The following is a 23,444-nucleotide window of genomic DNA, read 5'->3' on the forward strand; positions in this document are numbered from 1 at the left end:
GGACATTACAACCAGTTTCTTCAAAAAAATAACCTTTATTGTTTTGGTTGTAAATATAAAAAAAATGCATTGCACAATTTAATAGACCTACTTGAAAAGTGCTACATATCAACAGCACAACAGAAGTTGTGTCATGCAACAGAACAGGAAACCTAGGCAAAGCAAGAGCACAACCTGAAGTCCTCATACCTCCAAGTTTTTTTACAACAAAAATCAACTCCATTCACTTAAAACACATTTAAATACATGGTTAGAAGAAGGAAAGGAGCAATTTCTTCACTGTATTGTTAATTAAGAGGATTGCTCCTAACATTGATTTCTCTTGTCTCAAAACTTTACTCATGTTGGAAAAATTCAGATATAAAAGCAGTTCAGATAATGCCTACAAAGTCATTCTATTATATACCTAGCGAGTGTGTTTGTAACTGAATTAAGTTTTACAGATCAATCTACAATTCTGTACTACTGCTTCTGCTCTAACACAGCAAAGGAGCATGAAATCCATCCGAGAATGAAACAAAAGGAAACTTGAGGCCTTAATTAATGTTGTGGGAACAGCATTGGGACCCCATACAACAAAACCCTCAAAAAACAAATAAGCTCCTCTAAAAGCCAAATGTACAAATTGAGGAAGAATGATAGGACAACTCCTGTTGTCTCACCTAATCAAAAGACCTCCTGCAAGTCATCAACAGTGGTCCTGGGTTCTCCCGGACTGGCATGACTGAAACCCTAAAGCACCTAAACCAGGGATCATTAGCCTTTTCATCCTTCATATGATAAAGGTGCTCAGGAACAAAAAAAAAGTCAAAATCACTGACAATTCATCTTATTTTGAGCAGTACCTTCTAGTTGGCAAAATCAAGGCAAGAATTGTCCACTCCAGAAACACAAAAAAAGAAATTGCTTCCAAGTAAATTGGACTACAAAAGTACTGTGTTACTGGTTTTGCAATGAGCTTCCCTCTCCTTAGTCTGTTTTTGGGGGAGTTCTGGGCTTTAAAAACAAACAAAACTAAACTTACCTGCCCCTCTCACCTCTATCATGTGTGCATGCATGCATGCACACACACACACAAGAAGGAATGTAAAAAACCTGAGGATACAAAATAGTGATTAACTCCTTAGATAAGATGCTACTTTCCAATGCAGTCTGATAGTCCTTTGTCTTTCCAAGCCATCCAGATTTAGAGATTCATGCATTTGCATGTTGACTGAGGATCTGTCAAACAACTTCTGGTATGACAGCGTGTGTGTGTGTGCACGCACGTGTGCGCACATATGCACACATGCATACATGGGAGGGGAAGAATATGGAGAAGTCAGCAGGAAAGATGCAACTTTTTTCATATACATACCATTTTTACAATCTCAGTTGTAAAGAATCACAGTAATGCCACGCAAATAAAATACACTCTCAAAACCCAGGGAAGCCCCACTTTGTCATTTCACTGAATTTTCCACATATCATCATATCAGGGGAAAGAAGGTCTGACTCAAGACACATCAGATGTGCACAGGACCGCAGGATGTAAGGCACAGATAGAAACGTTCTAGTAAGTCCCCCTTCAAGGAAAGCTTCCCTAAGGGTGTGAAGCATGGAAAAAACTTGCCAAGGGGGTTAATCAGTATTAACCAAGAATCCTTTGGTTTTGTGCAGAGATCACATTGTCAAGATAAAGCATGGACTTGTCTCCATCCCTTCTATTCATTTAATTCCCTCAATTTTAGCTCGCTCCTGGACTCGGTTTTTCACCCCGTTTCTCCTGTTAACAGGGACCATACAAGTCTAAGATAACTACACCAGATAACGCACAAGTTCTCTAGAACTGAGGGAGGGGGGTACATCTACAATATATTAATAGAACTCAAGGTCAGAAGGAACCACTAGACAATCTCAAATTGACCTTGTGTGTATCACAGGTCATAATATTTAATCCAGCCACTCCTTTATTGAGCCAAGTGAATTGGATTTGACTGAATATGACTTCTGTTCAATTATATGGGGTTTCTTTAAAAGTCCAGCACCAATCCACTACAGATAGATGTGCGGCACCTGAAATTCTCTCTAGACTAGAGGCACAGAGTGTTTTGTTTGCATAAGTTTACTTTGGTGAGACAGAGGCTTAAATTAGGGCAGAAGTGGTATGAAGTATTTTTTAAAAGAAATATATTATTTAAACTCCTCAATGGGTGAGGAATAAGGAGTTCAAATATACAACAAAGCATAAATCAAGACAGGAATTCATACATATGTGGCCAATTTCTTTTCACACCAATAGCAATACCCAGTGCAGAGGTGAGACGTAGTATACCTTCTCCTCCTGTGTTTCCTATTGAAGTGAAATCACATAAGGTTGGCTGGGGAGAGAAGAGAATTCTGATTTGCAAAAGGGTGGCAAAAACGCACTGAATCACTGCTTCAAAGAGAAGCCAGATCATTTCTGGGAAATGCCCTACGTGGAAAGTATCTTTGCACTTTACCTTCCCTCCCCCTCCTACACTTTCTTCCCTTCTTGCCTAAGTAAGCAATCTTTGATTTAGTTTTTTTCCTAAAAGGCTGCAAATCTTCATGTAGTAAAGATGTGCCATGAGCTCGTTTCTCCACCACAAGTTATTAAAGTAAGCACTTTCCCTCCAATTGTAACTAGCCCATTGTGAAATGAGCACAATGATTTTTCCATCCACATCCAGATCAAAACTGTTAACGAGCAAAATTTTAAGCAGCTCTATCATACTACCCCTTCCTGTTCCTTTAAGGTCTCTTTCAGCTTCCAATGCAGTCAGTGAGATCTGAGATGCTGGGATCTAAGCTTAGAAGTCAGCGGACTTCCCTGGGCTTTGAAGCATGCCTGTAGTGCACTTTGCTGTGAGAAAACATTTTGATCTCATTTCATAGATGCTAGTGCAACCTCAGCTGCAACACAGTGACACAGGGTTAAGAATACGGTAAGAACCAGGCACAATTCCTACATGACAAGCAGGAGGCTGCACTGCAGAGCAGGCATTACAGAATGTGTTCATCTTAGATGTACAGCAAAACCACAGGTGGATCTGTTTCTGGATAATTTGCCTACTGATTTCTTTCTATAAAACCAGATACATATTTTTAACATGCAAATATGCATGTAGATATCTATGCATCTCAGAGAGATAGCCCAGTAAAGAAGAATTTGAGGGACACTGCCCAGCTAATCAGTGTTAAAAGGCTTTACTAGAATCAAGTTCAAGATCAGCGATAAAAATGGGAGAATTAAAGCACTGATAACAAAAAAAGGGAAAAAGAAAAAAACCCTTATATTTATTCAACACCTTTTATTCAGATGCATCCCAAAGAATATTGCTCATTTTACCAAAATATTATGTATGAAACATCTGGATATGGATCCCCCTAGAAAAGCCACTCACTGTTTAATTATTATGACAATCTTTATACACTATCTCAACAAACCATTCCTTAGCTGAGGCCTGTATTTTTGCTGGTTGTGTCAGAGGGACACAGGTTTTCATATGTGGCACAAACTCCAAATGATTTGTGAGATTTGGTGAAAGGGCCAGAGCAGAGCACCTCCTCGTTTTTCTGTACAGCTGCAGAAAGGCATGTTGGTGCTCAGGTCGTGCCATTTTGTTTGTCTCCCCTTAGGTTCCTTCCACCCCCAGCAGCCCCCTTCAGCCCCCCAACTCACAGTCCCTCTGCGCAGGAAGCAGCAGTTCCCGGGGACTAACCCTTCACGCTTTCTTCTTGCTACGGGCCCTGCTCACACACAAGTGAAGGCTGCAATGAAAACCATTATCTGCATAATCTCAGAACAAGGAAGAAAGAAAAATCCTTCCCCCACACCCTCCAAACCTATTGTTGCTTTTTAAAAGGTTAGTCCACCAAGTGGGGATGAATGGGAAGAATTGGACTGGGAAGAATATGCTGCATTGGAAGAATGCAGAAAAAACCTACATCCCAGCAAGGGAACCTACTGACCCCATTTCAGAATGTGCAACGTCCGTATGTTTTGGCTCTTCCTCATTTTAGCACTGTGACAACCTGCTAATCACCTCCAGACAGCCTGCTTTTGAAACTGGAAGAAAACTACTCATGGGAGGTACCAGGGCAGTGTTATCCACGGTTTGCATAGCTCCTAAGAATCAGGATCAAGTAAGGAGAGGAACTACAAGGGTCATAGGATCATTCCAGCCCAAAGCACGAACAATTGGCTTGAATGAATATCCCAGTGCTGTTTAACGATGGACACACTGCCACTGCCGTAATGAAACTAAGCTCATCTGCAGCAAAGGGTGATATCAGAGGAGATTGTCACAGAAAACTGTAATGCAGTATTTCAGATTTTAAACAAGATGTGTTTTAAAATCCATGTTGAAAATAACCTTGCTACTACAAACAACTTTGGCTAAGTCCACCAGGTTTTTCAGATAGAAAGCAGAAAGGATATGCAAAAAAGACAAAGAAATTAAGAATGGATTAAAAGTCCATGTGGTTTGATGCAATTTCTGAGAAAACATAAAAGTCAATTTCCTAACAATACAAACTCAATTCCTGTCTCTGAAGCATTACTACATTTATCTATGGATGTGTTTTATATGAGCACATTTTATGAGGAAGGCAGCTCAGCTCTGCAGAGTGCAAGAAAAGAGTTTACAGATAAATTGGGTATGAATTTCTCGTTTCTATTATAATTGCAGAATCTATGGAAACTAAAACTGCTCTCTTGCACCTACTGCACAGCCTGCTACTCATTTGCAATGGCTAAATCAGGAAAAATAATAAAAATCAGTTACTTCATTTGCTAGGAAATAAAGCCTGCCTTGAAACTGATCATATGCAATGATACACTCATTAAAATAAAAATACACAATACACAGCCTGAGATTTTAATTCTAGTATTTTGTCATGAGTTGACATCACTGATGGACTTTTCTTCTCCTTTGGTTTTTAATATGATCCTGTTTAACAATTTTTACTGTTCAAGTAAAACAAATGAAACTGAACGCCTGAAAACAAAATAAAAAGCACATTTTGTTTCATGAAATCAAAAGTGTATTTCCCCTTTAAGAGACTATTCCTTGGTGTACAAGATTTACACTTCAGAGAAATTACTACTTGAAGCTGCTTTATAGAAAGATGTTTGTTGCATATAGATGCATGCTGCATTGATGGAGATATATTGCTGCCTGCAGGACTCAAACCTGCTTAATTTACCTGAGCTTGGTGTTCTCACTTAACGGAGTAGAGCACAGCACTGAAGAGGAATCAAAACGTTATGACAACGTTGCGTCATACTTCCACATATTCCGAGGCAAAGTCGGATGCCCTGGACAACGTCTTGGATGATGGAGAGAATTCTTTCTAAAGTGCACCAGCTGAAAGGAGACTCACCAGGCTGCCGAGACTGGCAGGTTCTCCACAACTCACTGTCTTTGGTTGTTAGGTTTCACCAGCTGTTTTGTTCATCTTGTTAACGGCCTCAGTGGCTTGCTCTGGCAGGCGCGATGGATCCGACAGAATTGAGGTGGTGGTACTTAGATGCCGAAGGGTGTTCAGCGCCACTAGAATAAAGGTCAGAAAGGTATTACGAAAAACCATTAATCTGACTGCAAACAAATCTATGCATAAGAGTGTACAAGTATAGCAAGGGTGTTAGGTACTGCAGAAGTATGGGAATATTTCTGCAAAACAGGCACACCTGCACACACAGCAACAGCAAGAAACAGGGAAGCGCAAGAACTGTGCTGAGAGAACAAGAAACGGAGATCTAGGAGTTTAACTGCACTTTAACACAACACCAATCTCTTCTACTAAAGAGAGTATCACTTGGCAATAATAACTGTAAATATAAATACAAATATGAGAAGCCTCTCCCTTTATAATGAAGCAAATCACACTGCTAAACATTACTCCGACTAGTGTGGAGTATTAAAAATTTAAATGCAGCTTGAGTCTGTTTAAATTCTGCAATCTGTATTCAGAAGTTTAGTAAGTTTTTTCTCCTCAGTGTTAAGCTTGCAACCAGGTGCATAGTAGGAGAGCTTCTTATCTTTCCACTGACACAATGAAAATGTATGGAAATGTATTCAGCATCATGCGCTTTCTCTGTCCTACCCTGACTTTCAAGAAGCAGTATTATATATGGTCTCACTTACTATGATCTGGAATTTCTGCTAGTTAGAGCACTACTTACTTGGCCTCAGAACAGGAAGAGAACAGTGTTGATCCAACCAGGCCATTGCAGTTTGATTCAGATCTTTAAAGCTTGTTGTGGAAACCATCCCATTGAAGGACTCGAACAATGGCTTAATAATAATGCTGAACTGCAAATTATCAAATGTTAAGGGAGAGAACAAAGGAAGAATTCAAAACATTCTGTGGGAAAGGCTAATATAGCTTGATCCACAAACAAAAACCCCAGACTTTTACATGGACTTCAGCTACTGGAAGGACTGCAACATTTTGGAAAATATTTTTTTAAAGTTTGGGGCACTAAGAGAGGCAAGGGTTCACATCCCCATATAGATCTGAAAACTGAGGAAATGCATTACTTAAACAACTTAGTTTAAAGTCACAGCATCAGAATCCAGAGTTCTTGGCTCCAAGCATATCAATACCAAACGTGATGTTCAACAGATTAATATAAAAGGATACAATCCAAAACTTCCAGTTCTGGAGAGCCCTGTTTCTGATGTACTCATCGAACATACTCCTCATGTGATCAAATCTTTGCCGTGTTATGGGAACCCCTGTAGCAGGGAGCTGCTGTTGACAAGAACTGAAAAGACATCCTGAGGTCAGCATCTCACCACAAAGGACGTACTCCCTGCCAGACTAAAATGTAACGTGAGGAAAGTATGCATCCCAAGTTTCTCAGACTGAGATAGCTTCCTACTAAAAGATCCCCCCAGTATTTATTTGTTATGGCCAGGAATACATACTGTTTTCCAATCAATTTTGTCTATATTCATGTAGCAAAGCGATTTCTCCAGCTACCACACACTTCTTATGACAAGCAACAAAACTAAAAACAAAGTTTAACATAAAACAAAGTTTTCAGCATCCACTTAGAGAGAAGCACATTAGGAGATAAGGAAAAATTTACAGACTTACTCCTGAGCAATGTTACAGAAGAAAATGCTACAAAGATTCTTAAGAAAGAGATCAGTTTAAAATAAAACCAAACAGATGTTATCATACTTTAAAAAATAATAAAAGGTTTTGATATACTAGTCAGCCTAATTACATAAAGCCTAACACTTCTGTGGATTGAAGAAAAAACACTGGGGATCTCAACATGCTTTGCAATAAGGCCTAAATAGCATAAACCCATGAAGGAAACTGAGGCACCAGAAAGGTGAACTGACTTGATCAAGGTTACATTCAGTCAGCAGCAGCAAGACTCCTTAATTCCAAGACCTGGTTCCTACCTACTCAACCATATTGCTTCCAGTTAAAATAGGTTGCATTTGGAAAGAAAGCTGCAGCAAAGCTATCATGAAGAGTAGGAGTGTTTGATCCCCAGTAGGCCTAGCTTTAAAAACAATCGTCACTGTCTCTGTCTCCAAATTATTCTAACTGACCTGATGCAGCTTTGCTGATGCTGCCACTGTTGTGCATTCATGGTCGGAGCCTGCTGAAAATCCACACAGTTTGCTACCAGTGCCCATCCCACAACAACTTTGCTCTTTGTCTGGAAGCTGGTAGCAACTCTACTTGTCTCCAACACCCATCTGTTGTTTGGCATGACATCTGAGGCAAACATCCCCTGTTGTTAGCCAAAGCAACATTCCACCTGCACGGCTTCATTACAGAAATCTCCCCAAATCTCACATGATGGTAGCGTTTAGCTCCTCGATTTCTTCCCGAAGGCGCCTGGTTTCCTCTTGCATCTGTGTTCTTTCCTGCTGTAGTTTAGCGATATATTCTACTGTTTTCTGGAGAGTGATTGCATGGCTGATCTAGACCAAACACAAACATAGAGCTCACTTTCTGGAACAAAGCTAAACAGATGAAGAGTTTGCCCCTAACCTGCTGTAACAACCAGAAAAGCACTTCAGCACCTTTTCTTAAGTTTCCTTCACCCTGGCAAAGCACATAGATAGACAGACAGAAACACTAAGTTAAGATAACATTCTCATTTTTCTGACTCCCATTTGCACACTAGCGCAGAGAAAGGTGGTTGCAGTAGTTTTCTTCTACCCCAAATTGTATTTTTGCTACTCTGTTCTTTTTTGAAAGAAGTATTTCAAGAAGTATTAAAATGTTATATTTAATTATTTGTCCTCTTAAAAATATTTAAAATTTTTATTTGGGGTACTGAGGGATGTGCTGCATTTGCTGATACATTTACTGTGCTGTTAGAAGCATCATTCCAAGTTGATGATTTAGATTACTTGGTTTGGGAAGCCTGAAGTTATCAAACAGAAGGTAACATGATCTAGCTATCACCAAAGGAAATAGAAACAATGTCACAGATCTTTTTCAAAAACTGCTTTCAGTTTTGATGAAAGAATTAAAAATTTGTACTTGAAAAACAAAATAATCAGACATTTTATTAAAGTCAAGTTTTTAAAGCTGCCTACTTTTCAAATAGGTTATTCAAAATAGGAAGTGAAATTCTGATAACTTACGGCCTAAATGTATATAACTATAAAAATGATGTAAAGAAATCAATTGATATGCTGCTTAAAAAGTTCTGGTATTTAAAGGACATTTAGAACTCTGTCATGCAGACAAGCCTATGTTTTAACAATTTTGCTTTCAGTTTAGTGAGATAAGTTAGCTAGCAAGGACAGAATGCGTTCTTGATTCAAACAAAGCCATTCAACATTGAGAAACCAGTTGGGATTTTTTTTCCCCTCTATAAACGTATGCATAGAAGATGAGCGACAGAGGAGAAAAACCTGAGAACGTTTCCAAGTCTGTGGACACAGCCAAATTCTTGAAGGCAGGTGATACTGGATGTCAAGAGACCTAGTGGTATTTTCAAAATCATCTGAAGTGGTCAGGCTCCTAACTCCCATCAGGAAGTAGAGATCTCATTTGTGTAGAAACTTTCAGAAATCTCACTGGACACTTTTCATCCTTCGACGCACTGACATGTTTCAACAGTATTTGCAGATGCACGACGTTGCTCCGCCATGCTCCTAGCTGACCAAAAGCAGTATAGCTGTGGTTAGCACAGCACAAAGCCTAAGCTAACAGATTGTTCTCATAGGAAGATGTACTAGCTCAGGCTCAACATCAAGGCATATTAGGCCAGGCCCAACATCCATACCAATGGCATCCACCTGGCTTCTGGCTGGCTCATGGTGCAGGCAGAATAAGCTCACAGTACTGGCTAGACATACCCTTTTTAAGTCCAGCTATGGGGACCAGAACCATCCTGAATGGGTGTAAAACGCCAGTACGTCAGAAGAAAAGCAACATAACAGTAAATACAAAGTCATCTTATGCTGCACACATGACAAAATCATCATTACTGGGGTTCCGGGAGAAGGATTGCAAATATCAGTTTTCTTCTTTCCCTGGTGGCTTTAAAGCTGCAGCATCTCAGCAGATAAGACTTGTGGAATGTCTGAAAGGCATTGAAAGAACACTATCTAAGAGAAAAAGGGCGCTCTCACAATCTTCTGACAAGAAGCCACGGTTTTCTCCTCCTACCCTTTCCAAGTCCCTCAGTTCAAGTATCTTCAATGACTGACCGGCATTCTTAGTCAACAGTGGAGAGATTACATTTATCAACAACTCTTTTCAGAATGACTCATAGTTTCTTAAATTCCATATTGAACTGTTAGTGGTGCCAAGTCACTTACCAACATGGAGTTGGCCGAAACCAAGCTGTTCAAAGTACTGAAACCAATCTTGATATTAAACCTTCGTTTCTGTTCTGCTGCAATCTGCTTCATTCTTCGATTCTGCATAAATAAAATTAGCTCAATCTATGTTGTTTTCCTCTATTGTTCTATTTCTATAATTATTTCAGCTATTGCAATTCACAGTGTGATTTTGTTGAATTATGGCATTCATAATCTTCCTAGTCCAAGCAAAAGGGCTATAAACTTGTAAACAATGATTTGAGAAATTAAAAAGTGTCCAGTTTATTAAATTCAATTCCAAACATTGTAAGTTTTCTTTTTAAAGTAAAAATTCCTACTTTTTTCAAGACTGTTACACAATTCACTTTTCTGAAGTCTAATTCTATATTTAGGGACATGCAATTTGTTAGAATCTTGTTGTGACCAGTAAGTTTAATAGTTTGTATCATTTATTCCTAATACACATGGAATGTCTGCTGGTGTCAACTGCAGACAAAAAAAAAAAAAAAAAAAAAAAGCATCCGCAGCTGTGACCCACACTGAGGATAAAACCTTTGTCAGGAATTACATTTTCATTTGCAGCATTAAAAACTTAGAAGCTGTTTCTACCATAATCCTTGGAAGAAAATAAGGAGTTTGCGCTTTGAGAATGTGTTTCTCTGCAGAGCTAGGCTTCCCAATAGTAACTCATCATCCCCCCATTTTATAATGAAGGAAAAGGATGCAACAAAGCAGTTAAGTGGCTGCCCAAAAACAAATCAAATGCAGGTTCAAGAGCAGAATTGAGATTTCCAGTGCCCTCCATGTTTCGCCACACTGAAGAACCAATTTTACCCTGCAATAATGGAACTGCTTAGTCTAATGAATGATGCCATCTGCAAAGGAGCAAAGAACCTACACCTGGAGACAGGCAAACCTCACTGTTTCTCTCCTTTCTTATGAAAGAGTTACTGACAGTACACATACAATACAATTCCTATCAACAGAGGTGAGCTGAAACAGCTATAAAGCCTGTCTGATTGCAGTGTCCTTACTTTTAAGGACACTGCTCCATCTGGTGGCTACTTTCCCATCAAAAGCATGCCTTCATTCCCGTCTGGGGATCATGAAAAAGGGTTTCTTTGTTTTTTTCAAAGGAATTTGTTCCTTTGTTAACTTACTCTCTAGCAGCAAGAACGGGCTGCAATTACTGCTCGTGAGCATTTACGCTAAGCAAAGAACTGCAAGCTACCATGAATATCTTGCAGCACGCTCAGCAAGTGGCACTCTGATCCTCCTCTGCAACAGAAATAGAACTGGGTGCAATCACAGGCTGCAAATGTTTAAACTTACCTCTCTGCCCCAGGAGTAACAAAGCTGACACCAACTCATGGGGTGTAAAAAGACAGAGAAGCCAAAAAGGGGGCGTCACTTGCAAAATGATTAAGTAATGCTCCTTTCACAACAAAAGGGATGCAAGGGTTAGAGTCGATTTTCCTGTATTTGTTATTTTTTGTGGAGAAGTTTCTCATATCATCAAAGAAAATGTTCTGACAAGGTCAGTTTGTATATGAAGTACAACCAGCACTTTCAGCTGCCATCTTATTCCAGTAATTCCCAGAGTGTTTTCCAGATGTAACCAGTAGTCTGTGCTCCAAACAGGAATTCCTCTGTGAAGCAGCACAGCATCACTGGAGACATGTACAAACTCAGCAGGTCAAGAACTTGCCCCCCAGGGATGGCCAGGGTCCTGCAGGCCTAAAGAGCCACAGGAGCTCCAACAGAACCATGGCTAAAAGCCATGTTTAGAAAACTAAGCCTGAAACCTTTGACCAGGTAAACTGAGACCTGTCATAAGACTCCTGTGAGCCGCAGCAGGAACTGCTGTCATGACTATAACGACCTGCAGAGCCACAGTTAAGCCTGGCCCCTCTGGTTCCCCAGGAACAAAGCAGAGTGATAAAGTCTGACATTTTAAATTGAACAGAGCAGCACAGATGCCGTGCAAGCTAAGCCCTAGAAACAAATATTCCACTGATCCTGAAGCACAACTTACTCTCCAGTCCACGCTCGGATATCAGGAGGGGGAAAAAAAAAAAAAAAAAAAAAAAGGAGCTACAAAGGCGAACAAGAAAAACACCTCCAAGGAAAGGAAACGCACCTTAGACGCAGCTATCTGAGGGTCAGTGGCAGGTTTTCCTGAGCAGCTGTTTTGGGGAGACTGAGGACTGGGGCTCTGCTCAGAAGTGCAGGGGGAAGCTTGGCCTGAATTCTGACAGTCTCGGCCTTCATAAAGGAAAAAAGACAAGTCACATAAAAAAGCACTTTCTGTAGCAAATGTAACTGCTGAGAAGTTTCTATTCAGAACACAACTAAAATACAGTCAACAACTAAATTATATTCATTGATACAGCAGCTAGATGCTAGTCAAGATTGCTGGGAAAGCCTAATATTTCATGACATTTCATGACTCCCATTTGAGGCTCTAAAAGCCTGGGACCTGACAGTAATGCTTACAACCATTTGCCAGAGAAACCAGCATGCATCTCTTCAAACTCCTCTATCAACACATATACCAAAGGAGTCTTTGCACCCACCTACTGTAATGCGGACTGTATCTGAGATCCTCTGATCAAAAAATTATAGTTACGATACTGAACCACAAACCTATTCAGCACTTTCTGCACAGATGCCTTTCAAAGAGGTTTGATTATTTCTTTGTGAAAATGATGGTGCTTCCTTTTAGAAAGGAGTCACTTACAGAAAGCACAAAATCACAACAACTGTTAAACAGCAGTTCAAAACAAATACTGGAAACAACTGGATGCAAATGAAGCTGCAGGGTAAAAGGGCCTAAAAAGCTGTTCCTTCAAAAATTATCCTGGGATCTCTGTTCAGCTGAAATCTTACAGGCCCATTTACCTCTTACCTAACCAATGCAAATGCACTTGTACGTGCAGGGGAGACAACGCTCGGAGCTTTCTAACTTACTAGGTGTAGGCGAGGGAACTTGTGAACTGCTACTGTGGGATGGGATTTGCTCTCCTTCCACCAGCACATCCTGGACTACGCTTGGAGAGAAGAGGTGCGAGACTGTGGACTGGGTTTGTTGGTTACTTGGTGCTTGCTGCGCTGGACCAACCAGAATGTTACTGCGGAACTCCGTCACCCCTGGAGCCTGGGAACAGCACAGGGAAAAACACACAGAGAGGGAGAGAGAGAAAGAGAGATTTGTTACCTTGCTTTTCACTAGAAGTAGCAAATTAATACATGATTAACAATCTGATAACATGAAACAAGGGCTAACGTGAGAAATTGGCAGGCACTGAAGTCAGACTTCTGGCAGGAGACCAGCGTCTCTTCATAACTTAATGCAGTATTACAACACGGCAACAGCACAATATACTAAAACTTATTTCCATCTTCCTCTACATAACATATTGGAAAAAAATATATTGGTTCATGTACTCAAGGCACACTTTCCAACTTGTAATTGGAAAGTTGAGCATGCTAGGTTCTTTCTAGCTTCTGGATGATTAAAAAAAAAGTATAAAACATCCCCTTTCACAATACTGTGTACACATGCCTCTTTATAATCATGTTGTTGTGTGAGACAGAGGCTGTGAAGACTAGGTAGTGCTTCCAGGCACACAAAGTAGTGAAAATAAAAATAAGCAAACCATAATGCTGACTATACAAACACATATGCTGGGTAACAGGTGAGATTTAGGAGACAGTTACTCTCCTGAGCACATTACAACTCTAGCTACTTGCAAGCAACAGACCTAAAACAAACATTTTTTTTCTTCTCCTTACTCTGGCAATTCCAGCTGGTGCAATTGCAACATTAGACTGAGACATGGCTGGAGTCAAAATCCCCTCTCTTTTTAAAGGTGCTGGAGTTACAATCACAGCTCTGGACTGTCCCTGAAAGGCAGCTGAAGAACACAATTAAGTTAGAATAGTTAAAGAGACAGGAAAAAAAGCTGGAGATTATTTTGTATGAAATAACTTGGCATGGAACAGAGAAATAGTTTAATAGTACCTATTTGGTACTATTTCACTGCAACACAGAGTGCTACTAGGTTTTTGAGAATCTCAGGCCCATAAATGCAGTACACAAGACTAACACCCCAATTATTTCTGAGGCTTCTAGCATCACTGTCACTGTTTCAAGGTACATTTACAGAGGTGCCTAGTAAATCAGGGAGGTACAACACGTCTTCATTGTATCATAGCTGGGTTTGACAGGAGGAGGATCATCTTCATCACCTCTCCTCTCACATCCATGCTGCTTGGATCTCAGCCTTGCTCTGCTGACCCCTGACAGAAACCATTTGATGGATGCATATTCGTACTTTGTGCTTCCTTGTCCACATATTAAATTTTCACTCCCTTACCGCCTCACTCTACTAGCTCCTCTCACCATCTGGATTTACAGCCGCTTTACATGACACATAGCATAGCCTCAGCTCTCCTCTGTACTGGTAAAGTCACGGTGTATGAAAACAGTCAGAATAGCTCAATCCCTGGCAACCAACACCTCAGCAGTTTAGCATGAGGATATTGAAGAATACGTATAGCAAAACAGGGAGACAGTGCACGATACCTAATGTCCTCTCCCTTGTCTGTGTCATCTGTGGCTAATAACAACTGTGTTTTGAATTAGCTAAAGTTTTTGTACTTCCTTTACTGGAAAGTCCTATGGATTGCGCAACTCTTGGAGGCCCTGTTGTGGGTACATCTGGCAGAAAGCACGGTCACTCTCACCGAGACAGGCAGCTCATTCTTGGTCTGAGCATTCCCACCTGCAAAGCTGGAATCATCCCCCTTCCACTGTTCACTGCTATACTGTCCAGCTGTATTCATGACATCTCTAACGAGCGGAAGAGCCTACTCTTACCAGTGCACTAATTCTACTGCACAAACTTGGTATTTCTGACTTCCACATTTGGGTAACTGCAACAATCGGCACATGCTTAGATGGCCCTTTAGAGGTTTCAGGTTTCCATCCTACATACACATCTTCTGTAGACTCTCCTCTCCAAATTAGAACATTTAAGCTGCAGTAGTGATAGCACAGTTCTTTTCCATGTGAAATCTTGCACCTGATGAGACAACTTGCGCAGATTTCTGAGTCCTTATTTCACATGACAATAAACATAATACATCCCTTTCCAAAAGAGGTTATAATGCAATTCACTTTACAGTCATGAGGTGATTTGTGTGTCCTGAACAGAAATGACAGGCATAAATGCCTCAGTTACAAGTACTGATATATACTCTATTGCCAAAAATAAAGCTCCAGTCTTGAGATAGAATCTTGGATTTGAACTCTGAGCCTGATGTCACAGCGATTTTGGAGCACTGTGATCCCTGAACACATGCCACTGCCAGAAGTGAAAAAAAAAAATCAAAAGTCTGGATGAAAAACAAAACTTTTGGTTGCAATAGCGCAGAAGTAACTCATAAGGTACTGGAAAAGTGACGTATGGGATGAGGAGCAAGGTATACAACTAAGGAGGCAGTGAGTAAGCTAGGAGCAAAGGCTTTCTGGCAATGAGCGTTGTCTACAATGCTTTACTAGGTAAGTAATGCAGGTCTTGACTGCTGAAGGTACATGGACTCTTGCTTCATAACAGACTACAGGCAGAAACATGGCCAGGAGCACCCTAGTGCTATTAACCGTGGACCAACTTGTTCCCAGTGACATGTTAGATTTAGATCGTCAGGTCTGTTCCCACTCCTAAACACTGATTTTTTGATGGGTAATCACAGTGCCAGGCCCTGGCAGACACACCTACTCCCTAGTAAAGCCTATTTCATGATACTCCTCCAGGCAGGGGTTTTCTTGGATTAGTGTTGCACATTTCAGGTGGCTGAAGCTGCTTTGCCACCATCCAGCACAAGTCTGAAGACAGAGTACAATAATCCCAAGAAAAAGTGTATTGCCTGTCCTGCCCTAGTCTTGAGCTCTCCCACAAGAACTGCCAGCAAAACTCTCTCTCTGCTCATGTTTGCTGTTCTCAGCCTCCACAAATGTCTCCAAATCATGCCCAGTCAATGCAATTGTGGAGGTCCCAGCTTATCAGTTGCACACTGATGCACTGAACTAAAAAAATCACATGCTCCTGACAGCATCTCAGGAGTCTTTAGATTGTCTGAGGCAAAGATCCCCAGGTCTCTGCATGCTCCATGTCCTATTCCACCCAAATGTTTGGTGCCCATCACTGCTGTGATGGTCTGCGAATGTGTGCTCCCATGCTTCCCTCTGCACCAACGCTGTGGTCCATTTCAACAGCCGTTCCCTAGCCAACCCCTGTACTATGTCTCAAAGAGTTTCAGGCACACTAAGCTCAGCCTCAGAATACAGCTGAAGCAGGTAAATATTACCCTGGTATTACAGAGGGTAGTGATGCACAGATAAGTAAACAGACTTCACCAAGGCAACCAGATGAGTCAGTGACAGTGACAAACCTGCCATTCTCCATCCCACACTTGTCTCCCTGCCATCTCCATCTGTGCTGCGTGGCTAAGCGGGGCAGAGCTAATCAGAACAGCATTAAATATCACAACCAAGGTTTCTATGGAGCAGGGGTGCAGAGCTCTAGTCAACCCGTAAGCTGATGCATCTATAGAGCTCAGCACAAATTTTACAAGGAGATATAATCTTGGGGCTGAAAACCACATAGTGAATCACCCCTTTGGCAGGTCTCTTTGCACACCCTCAACAAAACTGCTTCCAGTGCTAGCAGCAGTCCAGAGCACCCCATCGTGCAGCGTGGCCACACTCCAGTGGATTCACAGGTCGCCGGGACACCCTTAGCAAGCTGCGTTTTTACTCACTATTTAAAAAAGAAAAGCAAGATCGCTCCCTCCTAGTAGACCCACTCAGTAAAGAGAAACACCACACCAATGCCTCTCACCTGGGGTGATGAAGGCATTCTTTAATACTAAGGACACTGTTTCAGGCTTCGGAGCAGGCACTATTTTTTGTGACTCTTTGGGCCTTGTCCCAGCACTGGCCAGAGGAACAGCTTTAGGGAGTGCAAACGTCAGCTGGGACTGAAGCTGGGGCCGGGGCTGCCCCTGCAGGACAGCAGTCTGGAAAGCCAGGTTACAAGGCACTCCTGCCCCTGGCTGCTGCGTTGCCAGGACAAGGTTCTGGCTCTGGCTGAAGGTGGTGGCAGGGGCATTGTGGGTCAGCGTAGCAGAAGCTGTATGGGTGATAACTGTAGATTCACAGAGGCCAAACTTCTGGGTTTCTGGGGCAGCAAAAGCAGATGGTGGAGAGCTTAAGCCAGTATTCAGAGGCACTGCAGGCAACGGGGACTGGTGCTGTGGGGTCGCAGGTTGAAGCAGTGGCAGAGGAGTTTGAAATACTGGGACAAAAGGCTGGGGCCCGCTGAGAGACGAGTCAGGAGTGAAGTCCGCTGGCTGGATGAAAGATCCTCCGCTTCTAATGCTGGAGCACTGGTCAGTGCCAACATCAGGAATGACAGGAGCAGGTACTGAGGGAGCAATCAGTCCATCACTGAGGTTCCCCGTTGGAAGTGCGCTGGGTAATGAACCCGACGGCAGGACAGGAGACTGACAGAAAAGAAAAATATTTCTGATTCAGCATTGACCCCTAAAACTCTTCATCTGAGCCTCTTCTCAACTCCTTCTGAGGTGAGAACATGTCTCATGTCTGAAATTCTACACGACACATACACGTTTGAGCTGAGTCTGTTGTAAACATCAAGAACCAACCTTACCTGAGAAGAATGGCTGCTGCTGTCTGTTGTAGCAGAACTGACAGCAGACACAGAAAGGAAATAATTACTGGAACGACTGGATGTGAACAAATCTGAAATATGAAAAGTCGCTTATTAACCTTCTATTTTTCATATTGATGAGGCAGCATTGCTAAATAACACAAATTCACAGGAGTCTCAATATTACTTAGAAAATAATGAAACCACAAGATTTTTGCTTCACACAACTGCTGGCTAAGAAATTAAATGTTGTCTTCCAGAGGAACTGATCTCTTCAAGGCAGGGTTCTTCACTTTTTATAGAAGCCGAGAATCACACAAATTCATTGCACTGTTTAAGGTTCACCTATATGCAGACAGCCAGGAGCTGATTCCAACCTGTCCCACAAAATTCTGTAAGCTGATGCAAACTGCGTGGAGGCCCAGCAAACATGCAACTTCCATCAAAATCCATAACAATCAACGCTGTCAGGAGTAGTTTAATGTCATAGGTAACTCTTGAGAGTACCAGTAAATATTCCAGGGCAAACAAAAATGTTTTCAACTCTCTAACACAGGTCCTGATATTTCACCATTAAGAAGTGTTAAATGGGAAAACCTTAGTGATTCTGTGGGTGATGATTAATGCAAAAAGTTCTCTTATCCACATCTGATATTCTGTCTTTAATTACTCAATGACTTAAGATCTAAAAGCCATTCTTCGGAAAGCCACAATTAACAACTAGTTACTCAGTTCAAACACTGGAATAAACAGTTGTAAAGTGATTTTCAAAGCTGGATAAGCAAGGAGTTGGGATCACAGTAACAAGAGAGTCTCCCCACACATGCATCTGCTTGAAATAAACAACAATGAAAACGTCAAATGTTCTTCTCCTTTCAGTCAAATTTTGTAACTTCTAAAGGGAGTACATATCTGTAAAGTTTAGTTTTCTGTAAAACACTAGTTCATAAATCACTGTAATTTTAAAGAAATTAATTGATAATATTTCTGATTCTTACCCTGAAAAGGCTCAAAAGTATCCATGAAATCAAAATTTGGCTGGAGAGGAATAAGCCCTGGTTGAATCATGTCAGCATTTCCTAAGTGAGCTGGAAAATTTAAGAGAGATTAGCTTTGCATCATTTGCACAGTAACATCAATAGGAATTTGGCACTTGGCTAGAATTAACACACCACAGCCAGGCTTGGCCAGGACATTTACATAAAAACTGCTGCTGAAACAGGTTGGGCATCTGCTCTCCTTCAGGACTACAGCGCAGTTCTGAGATCAGACTGCTGGGGAATTAAACTTTGAACTAGTGAAAAGGAAGAGGTGAAACCCTCAAGGCTCTGACTAACAGCTAGGGTAGCCTAGCCTGGACACCTCACAGGCTTACTGCTCCCAAACCTCCTGTCCTGTCCCTGCTGCACAAGACATCAGCTTGCTGTGAATCAGATCCTGAACCACCACAGTTTATAAAACAGTGTTTTAAAATAAACCATCATCCATTTCATTTTGCTTTAAGCACACTTCATGTAAACTGCAGTGGCTCTGGAGTTGCTCAGATAGCTCAGATATCCATGCAGCAAGGACGGTGCACAGTGGACATTTGCTGTCCCATTAGCCAGTCAGAGCCTTCGGTTAGAAAGAGGTTGACAGAACAGCATAGCTCTTGGGACTGTTTTTACAGATGTGACTTCGTCTGTTCTAAGGGACATACCCAAGGATTTTGAGGCTACATAAATGAATAGGTATTCCTTAAAAATACATACATATTTATACACACCCACATGCACATATAAATACATACATATGATTTGAGATAAATAACAATGCCTTCTCCAGTGATAAACAGTGCTCACTACAGACAGATTTATTCAGAGCCGTATTAGAGGCTATATCAGGAACACTGAATAAGAAGCTAAGACAGAAATGATATTTGGATGAATAACTGGGATTCTATAACTTAAACAGCTATATTCCTTGGGCTATTTTTATCTCTATCAGCCAAGTAAGGTAAGCTTTCTTAAGCACAGAATGAAACAAGACTAGAAAAGAAGCAAAGCAACAAACCAGACATCTCCTAGAGAGTCTCACTGCAAAATCAACATAGCTAACAGCCAGCAAATACCTATCTCTCTGGGATTTGGCCAGGAAACCAGCTGATGTGAAGACAGCGTGGAGAACAGCGTGTCGGTGAACTCGGACATAAGCATATCTGCATCCAAGAGGGAGTCTTCCTCCATGGGGACTGGAGTTTCTCTGCCATACCTTCTCTTTTGCCAGAGGACCACATCATCATCCTGCCAAAGGAAAGGAAGAAAAGTCAGATTGCCTAGACACAGGTAGGTAAAGCAGATATATAAAAACAGTCTCCAGTTTTCACATTTTTTTTTAAGAGAAAGAAACTCTCCTTTAGGAGCCATTCAAATGGACAGAATTCACATACAACCTGCTCCAGCACCCTGCCTCCTCTCACATTAGTCCACCTGTGCTTTTTTACCTCCTGCCACACCGCATCAAACCAGCACTCCATCTATTCTGGCCTATTTTACATACTAAACAGACCAATTGCTCCTCTAGTCTGGCATCAGTATCATCTCTTTATATTGAAACAGATCGGTGGTACTCCTAATACAATAACCTAAGCTCACTGCTTTGAACAGCAGCAGCAAACTTCAGTACAATATCACCACGCTCTGGGGGAAGTTTTTGCACAAAACCAAAAATAACTTTAAGAACACTTCCTAGCTTCATTGATTATATGCATATTTTTGCACCTACAGTTTAATGACCTTCTGGGTTGAATAAAGATTTAAAAATAACATGGACAGCAAAAACTAAAAACAAACACCCTCCCAATCTTGAAGTATTGCTGAATCTCTGAAATGTAATTAGGTGTAATTAATCTGACTCTCTACGAGGTATGTTTATGTTCTTGTGGGCACTTTCAGTACATCAAAATTACAACATACTGTGACTTGGCTTGCCCCTCCTTCACTACAGGCTAAGCTAAATTGCATTGCCTTACAATGCTGCAGACTAAAAGCGTGCACAGTCAGGTTCTTGTGGCTGAGCCAGCCTGCAGCACCAGCTACAGCTGTGTGCCATGATGGTGCACCAGAGCTCAGGGTCAAAACAGCTGATTATTTTGTGAACCTGGGACAGATCCAGACTTATGCTTAGCTTCAAAAAAAATCTGAACAATGCTTCTGATCATCAGTTTATGCCTAAAGCAGGTTTGACAGCTTTAGGGGGCATACTAAATGAAGATGCTGCTGTTCCTCTAAGCATCTTGCCTTTCTTGGATCCTGGCAGACTATTTGCCCATGTTGTGGCAGCAGGAAGCTCTGCAACACATAGCACGCGCATCCTCATATATCCAGTTACACAAGCAAGGCCGTGCTGACAGCTACGACTCAGCAACAAGATGAAATAATGTGTCAGCCCTCAAAGAGATTGATCGTTCTGGGCACCCAATACCAGTTCTCTTTTCTTTTGTCACAGCACTTTACATTCAGCCTCTCTTCCACCCAATTTAAATTGGAAAATTTACACTGCTCTCTACGGCACAAAAGCATTAAGGTGTCTGACCTTAATTAAGACTAAAGCAAGATGCTTGTCTTTAGATTCTAATCAATGCAAGCTACTGCATGTTACAGCTTTGTTACTTATTGCAGATTCTACAAACAGAAATGCTGCCACTTATCAGAGATATTACCTACCCTGACCAAACTTGAAAGATCTTCATCTTTGTGTTTTTGTAACTGCAAAAGGAGAACAAAACAGACTTAAAACAAAGTTAAAACAGAACCTGTATATGCTAGTAGAAGATCTCATTTTGCAAAATTCTGATCATGCACAATTAGTCCCTGCACAATCAGTTTTAGTTTAGTGGGACTAATTAGATGAGTATGCCTGCATTAGCTTATTATCAGCTTTAAGTATTTTTGCATGCTAGCAAAAGTGGCACTGCAACTCGAAAAGCAACAGCATATTGCTGCTAGTTCAAATGAGTTACTATCACTGTGCAAACCAACAGACCCTTTTCTTGAAGTAGGTTCTCCACTTGTGGTATTCCCTGATGACTATTTCAATTCTTCGTTTCCAATATTTCCCTTCCGTTGCAATGGCCTGAGAACACAACATATACCAGGAATTACACAGAATCACAGAATGGTTGAACATTCAATAGATTTTTCAAGCAAATTTTCAGGCAGAAAAAAATAGGAAAGAAAGCATGCTATTTCTATCTGAGCTCATGTATCAGCAGACCACATTGTCCCAGAATTCAGATATCACAGAGCAAATCTGACATAGTACCAGTTTCATCTTTCCCACAATAAACAAACAAGAGATGGCTTCTGACTGCAGTGTCAGCATCTCCCATATTGGATCAACCATAACCAATATTTAAGACATGACAAAAAAGACCCAAACAACTAAAAACGAACTTACTAAAATATAATGTATAAAGCTTATAACACCCTGCCCTGCAGCAAACAGGCAAAGAGAATTTCACAAGGTTGCGTGAACATGCATGTGCATACACAAAAGCTGTTAAGAATGACACAAAGTAATAGAAGCCTAAGGTCCAACTTAGGGAGAAGCGTGACCTTGCAGGCCACATACTGCACACCAGTGCCCTAACAACGACAAAAGGATCAGAACAATGTGGGTCTCTAATGTATCACAGATACCAGGGTATGAGAAACTGAGGACAACAGACTAATGAGAGCCTTAACACAACTTTCTTGGGTTCGTGGATCATCTTTCAACAAAAACATTAACATTGTTCTTTTCGGGGACAGTTCCACAAACTCTTCTGGAACTCCTTTCAGTAGCAGTTGCTACCTTGCTGTTTCCTAGAAGGGTACAGCATTTATAAATTATTCTGGAATTATGCAGTATAGAGAGAGCCAAATATTGCCACATCAAGGGCCTCACTGGTTTTCTGCAAGGAGCCAGAGGACACCTATTAGTCTGCATGTACGTTTACAGTAGCACAAAATGAAAGTACACAAACCCATATTCACTCTTTTTGTGAAGTTACCTTGACAGAGAAAAAAAAAAATTGCTTGTTGTCTTGAAATCACACTTCATCAAATGAATAAAGATACAGAAAACTTTCGCAGGGCCTCTTAGATTCAGTCCTGAAAACAGTCAGCACTCTGATTTCCCACTGACTTCAGCAATCTCCAGCCAGAGAGAGCTGTGGCTGTCAGAATCTTTTAACTATTCAAATTTCACTTCTGAGACTTATATCTCACCAAACTAGAACACAGACATAGGTTACATAGATAATAATTTGCCTTTGGATTGCATCTTGATCATCTTAACATGACACTGGCTCAACAGCACATATTCTTTATATTGATGGTTCCTTCCAGACAGATAAACGCACCAGAGCATAGACTTGCTATGCTGCTTTATATCTAGTGGACTAGAAAATCTAGTTCAATTTCTAGATCTCACTAGTATAGACATTCCTCAGGTTGTACGTACTTCTGGCCGACGATGTTCATCTACATCAACAGAGCCATCCAGTGGAGTCACAAAATGGCACACTGGATTCTTGCGCTTCTCCAGATCTGAAACACAAATGAAAAACCAAGTGCTCAGCATGTGCAGGCTCTGCAGAGAGCCCTGTCACCTGAATGGCAAGATGTGAAAAAATCTAGTCAGGGTTCCTTCCAGATAGCCACCAGGGAATGGGGAAATTTCAGACTGTACTTGGATTGTACAGTGCAGCATCAGTGTAGAGATCTGCAAAGAGGACTGATCCAAAGACACTGTCATGACAACTTTCTAGACATTTAGTTCATTAACAATTTTTGAACTTTCCATTAGACAGGAACTTCAGTTCTCCTGTCTCGCCTCTTATGTGTATGTCTTGCAGAAAATATTTTAT

General features: G+C 41.1%; 1 protein-coding gene across 3 annotated transcripts in view; it reads right to left on the reverse strand.

Moving 5' to 3' along the window:
• The window catches only part of MLXIP (MLX interacting protein), a 52,188-nt gene continuing 28,744 nt past the window's right edge, over positions 1–23,444 (reverse strand). The window contains exons 3-17 of one of the 3 annotated variants that reach the window (XM_026058763.1): positions 23,039–23,124; positions 21,578–21,667; positions 21,259–21,300; positions 19,665–19,836; positions 18,553–18,642; positions 17,555–17,646; positions 16,724–17,387; positions 13,614–13,735; positions 12,789–12,975; positions 11,959–12,083; positions 9,816–9,917; positions 7,831–7,958; positions 6,652–6,775; positions 6,191–6,320; positions 1–5,558 (exon numbers count right to left, since the gene is read on the reverse strand). In XM_026058763.1, the coding sequence (XP_025914548.1) occupies positions 5,437–5,558; positions 6,191–6,320; positions 6,652–6,775; positions 7,831–7,958; positions 9,816–9,917; positions 11,959–12,083; positions 12,789–12,975; positions 13,614–13,735; positions 16,724–17,387; positions 17,555–17,646; positions 18,553–18,642; positions 19,665–19,836; positions 21,259–21,300; positions 21,578–21,667; positions 23,039–23,124 (2,276 nt within the window). In that variant the 3' untranslated portion in view covers positions 1–5,436. The other 2 variants (XR_003252325.1, XM_026058764.1) reach the window with 2 other exon arrangements.

This window comes from Apteryx rowi, unplaced genomic scaffold, assembly GCF_003343035.1.
Source record: "Apteryx rowi isolate R43461 unplaced genomic scaffold, aptRow1 scaffold_15, whole genome shotgun sequence".
Lineage (NCBI taxonomy): Eukaryota > Metazoa > Chordata > Aves > Apterygiformes > Apterygidae > Apteryx > Apteryx rowi.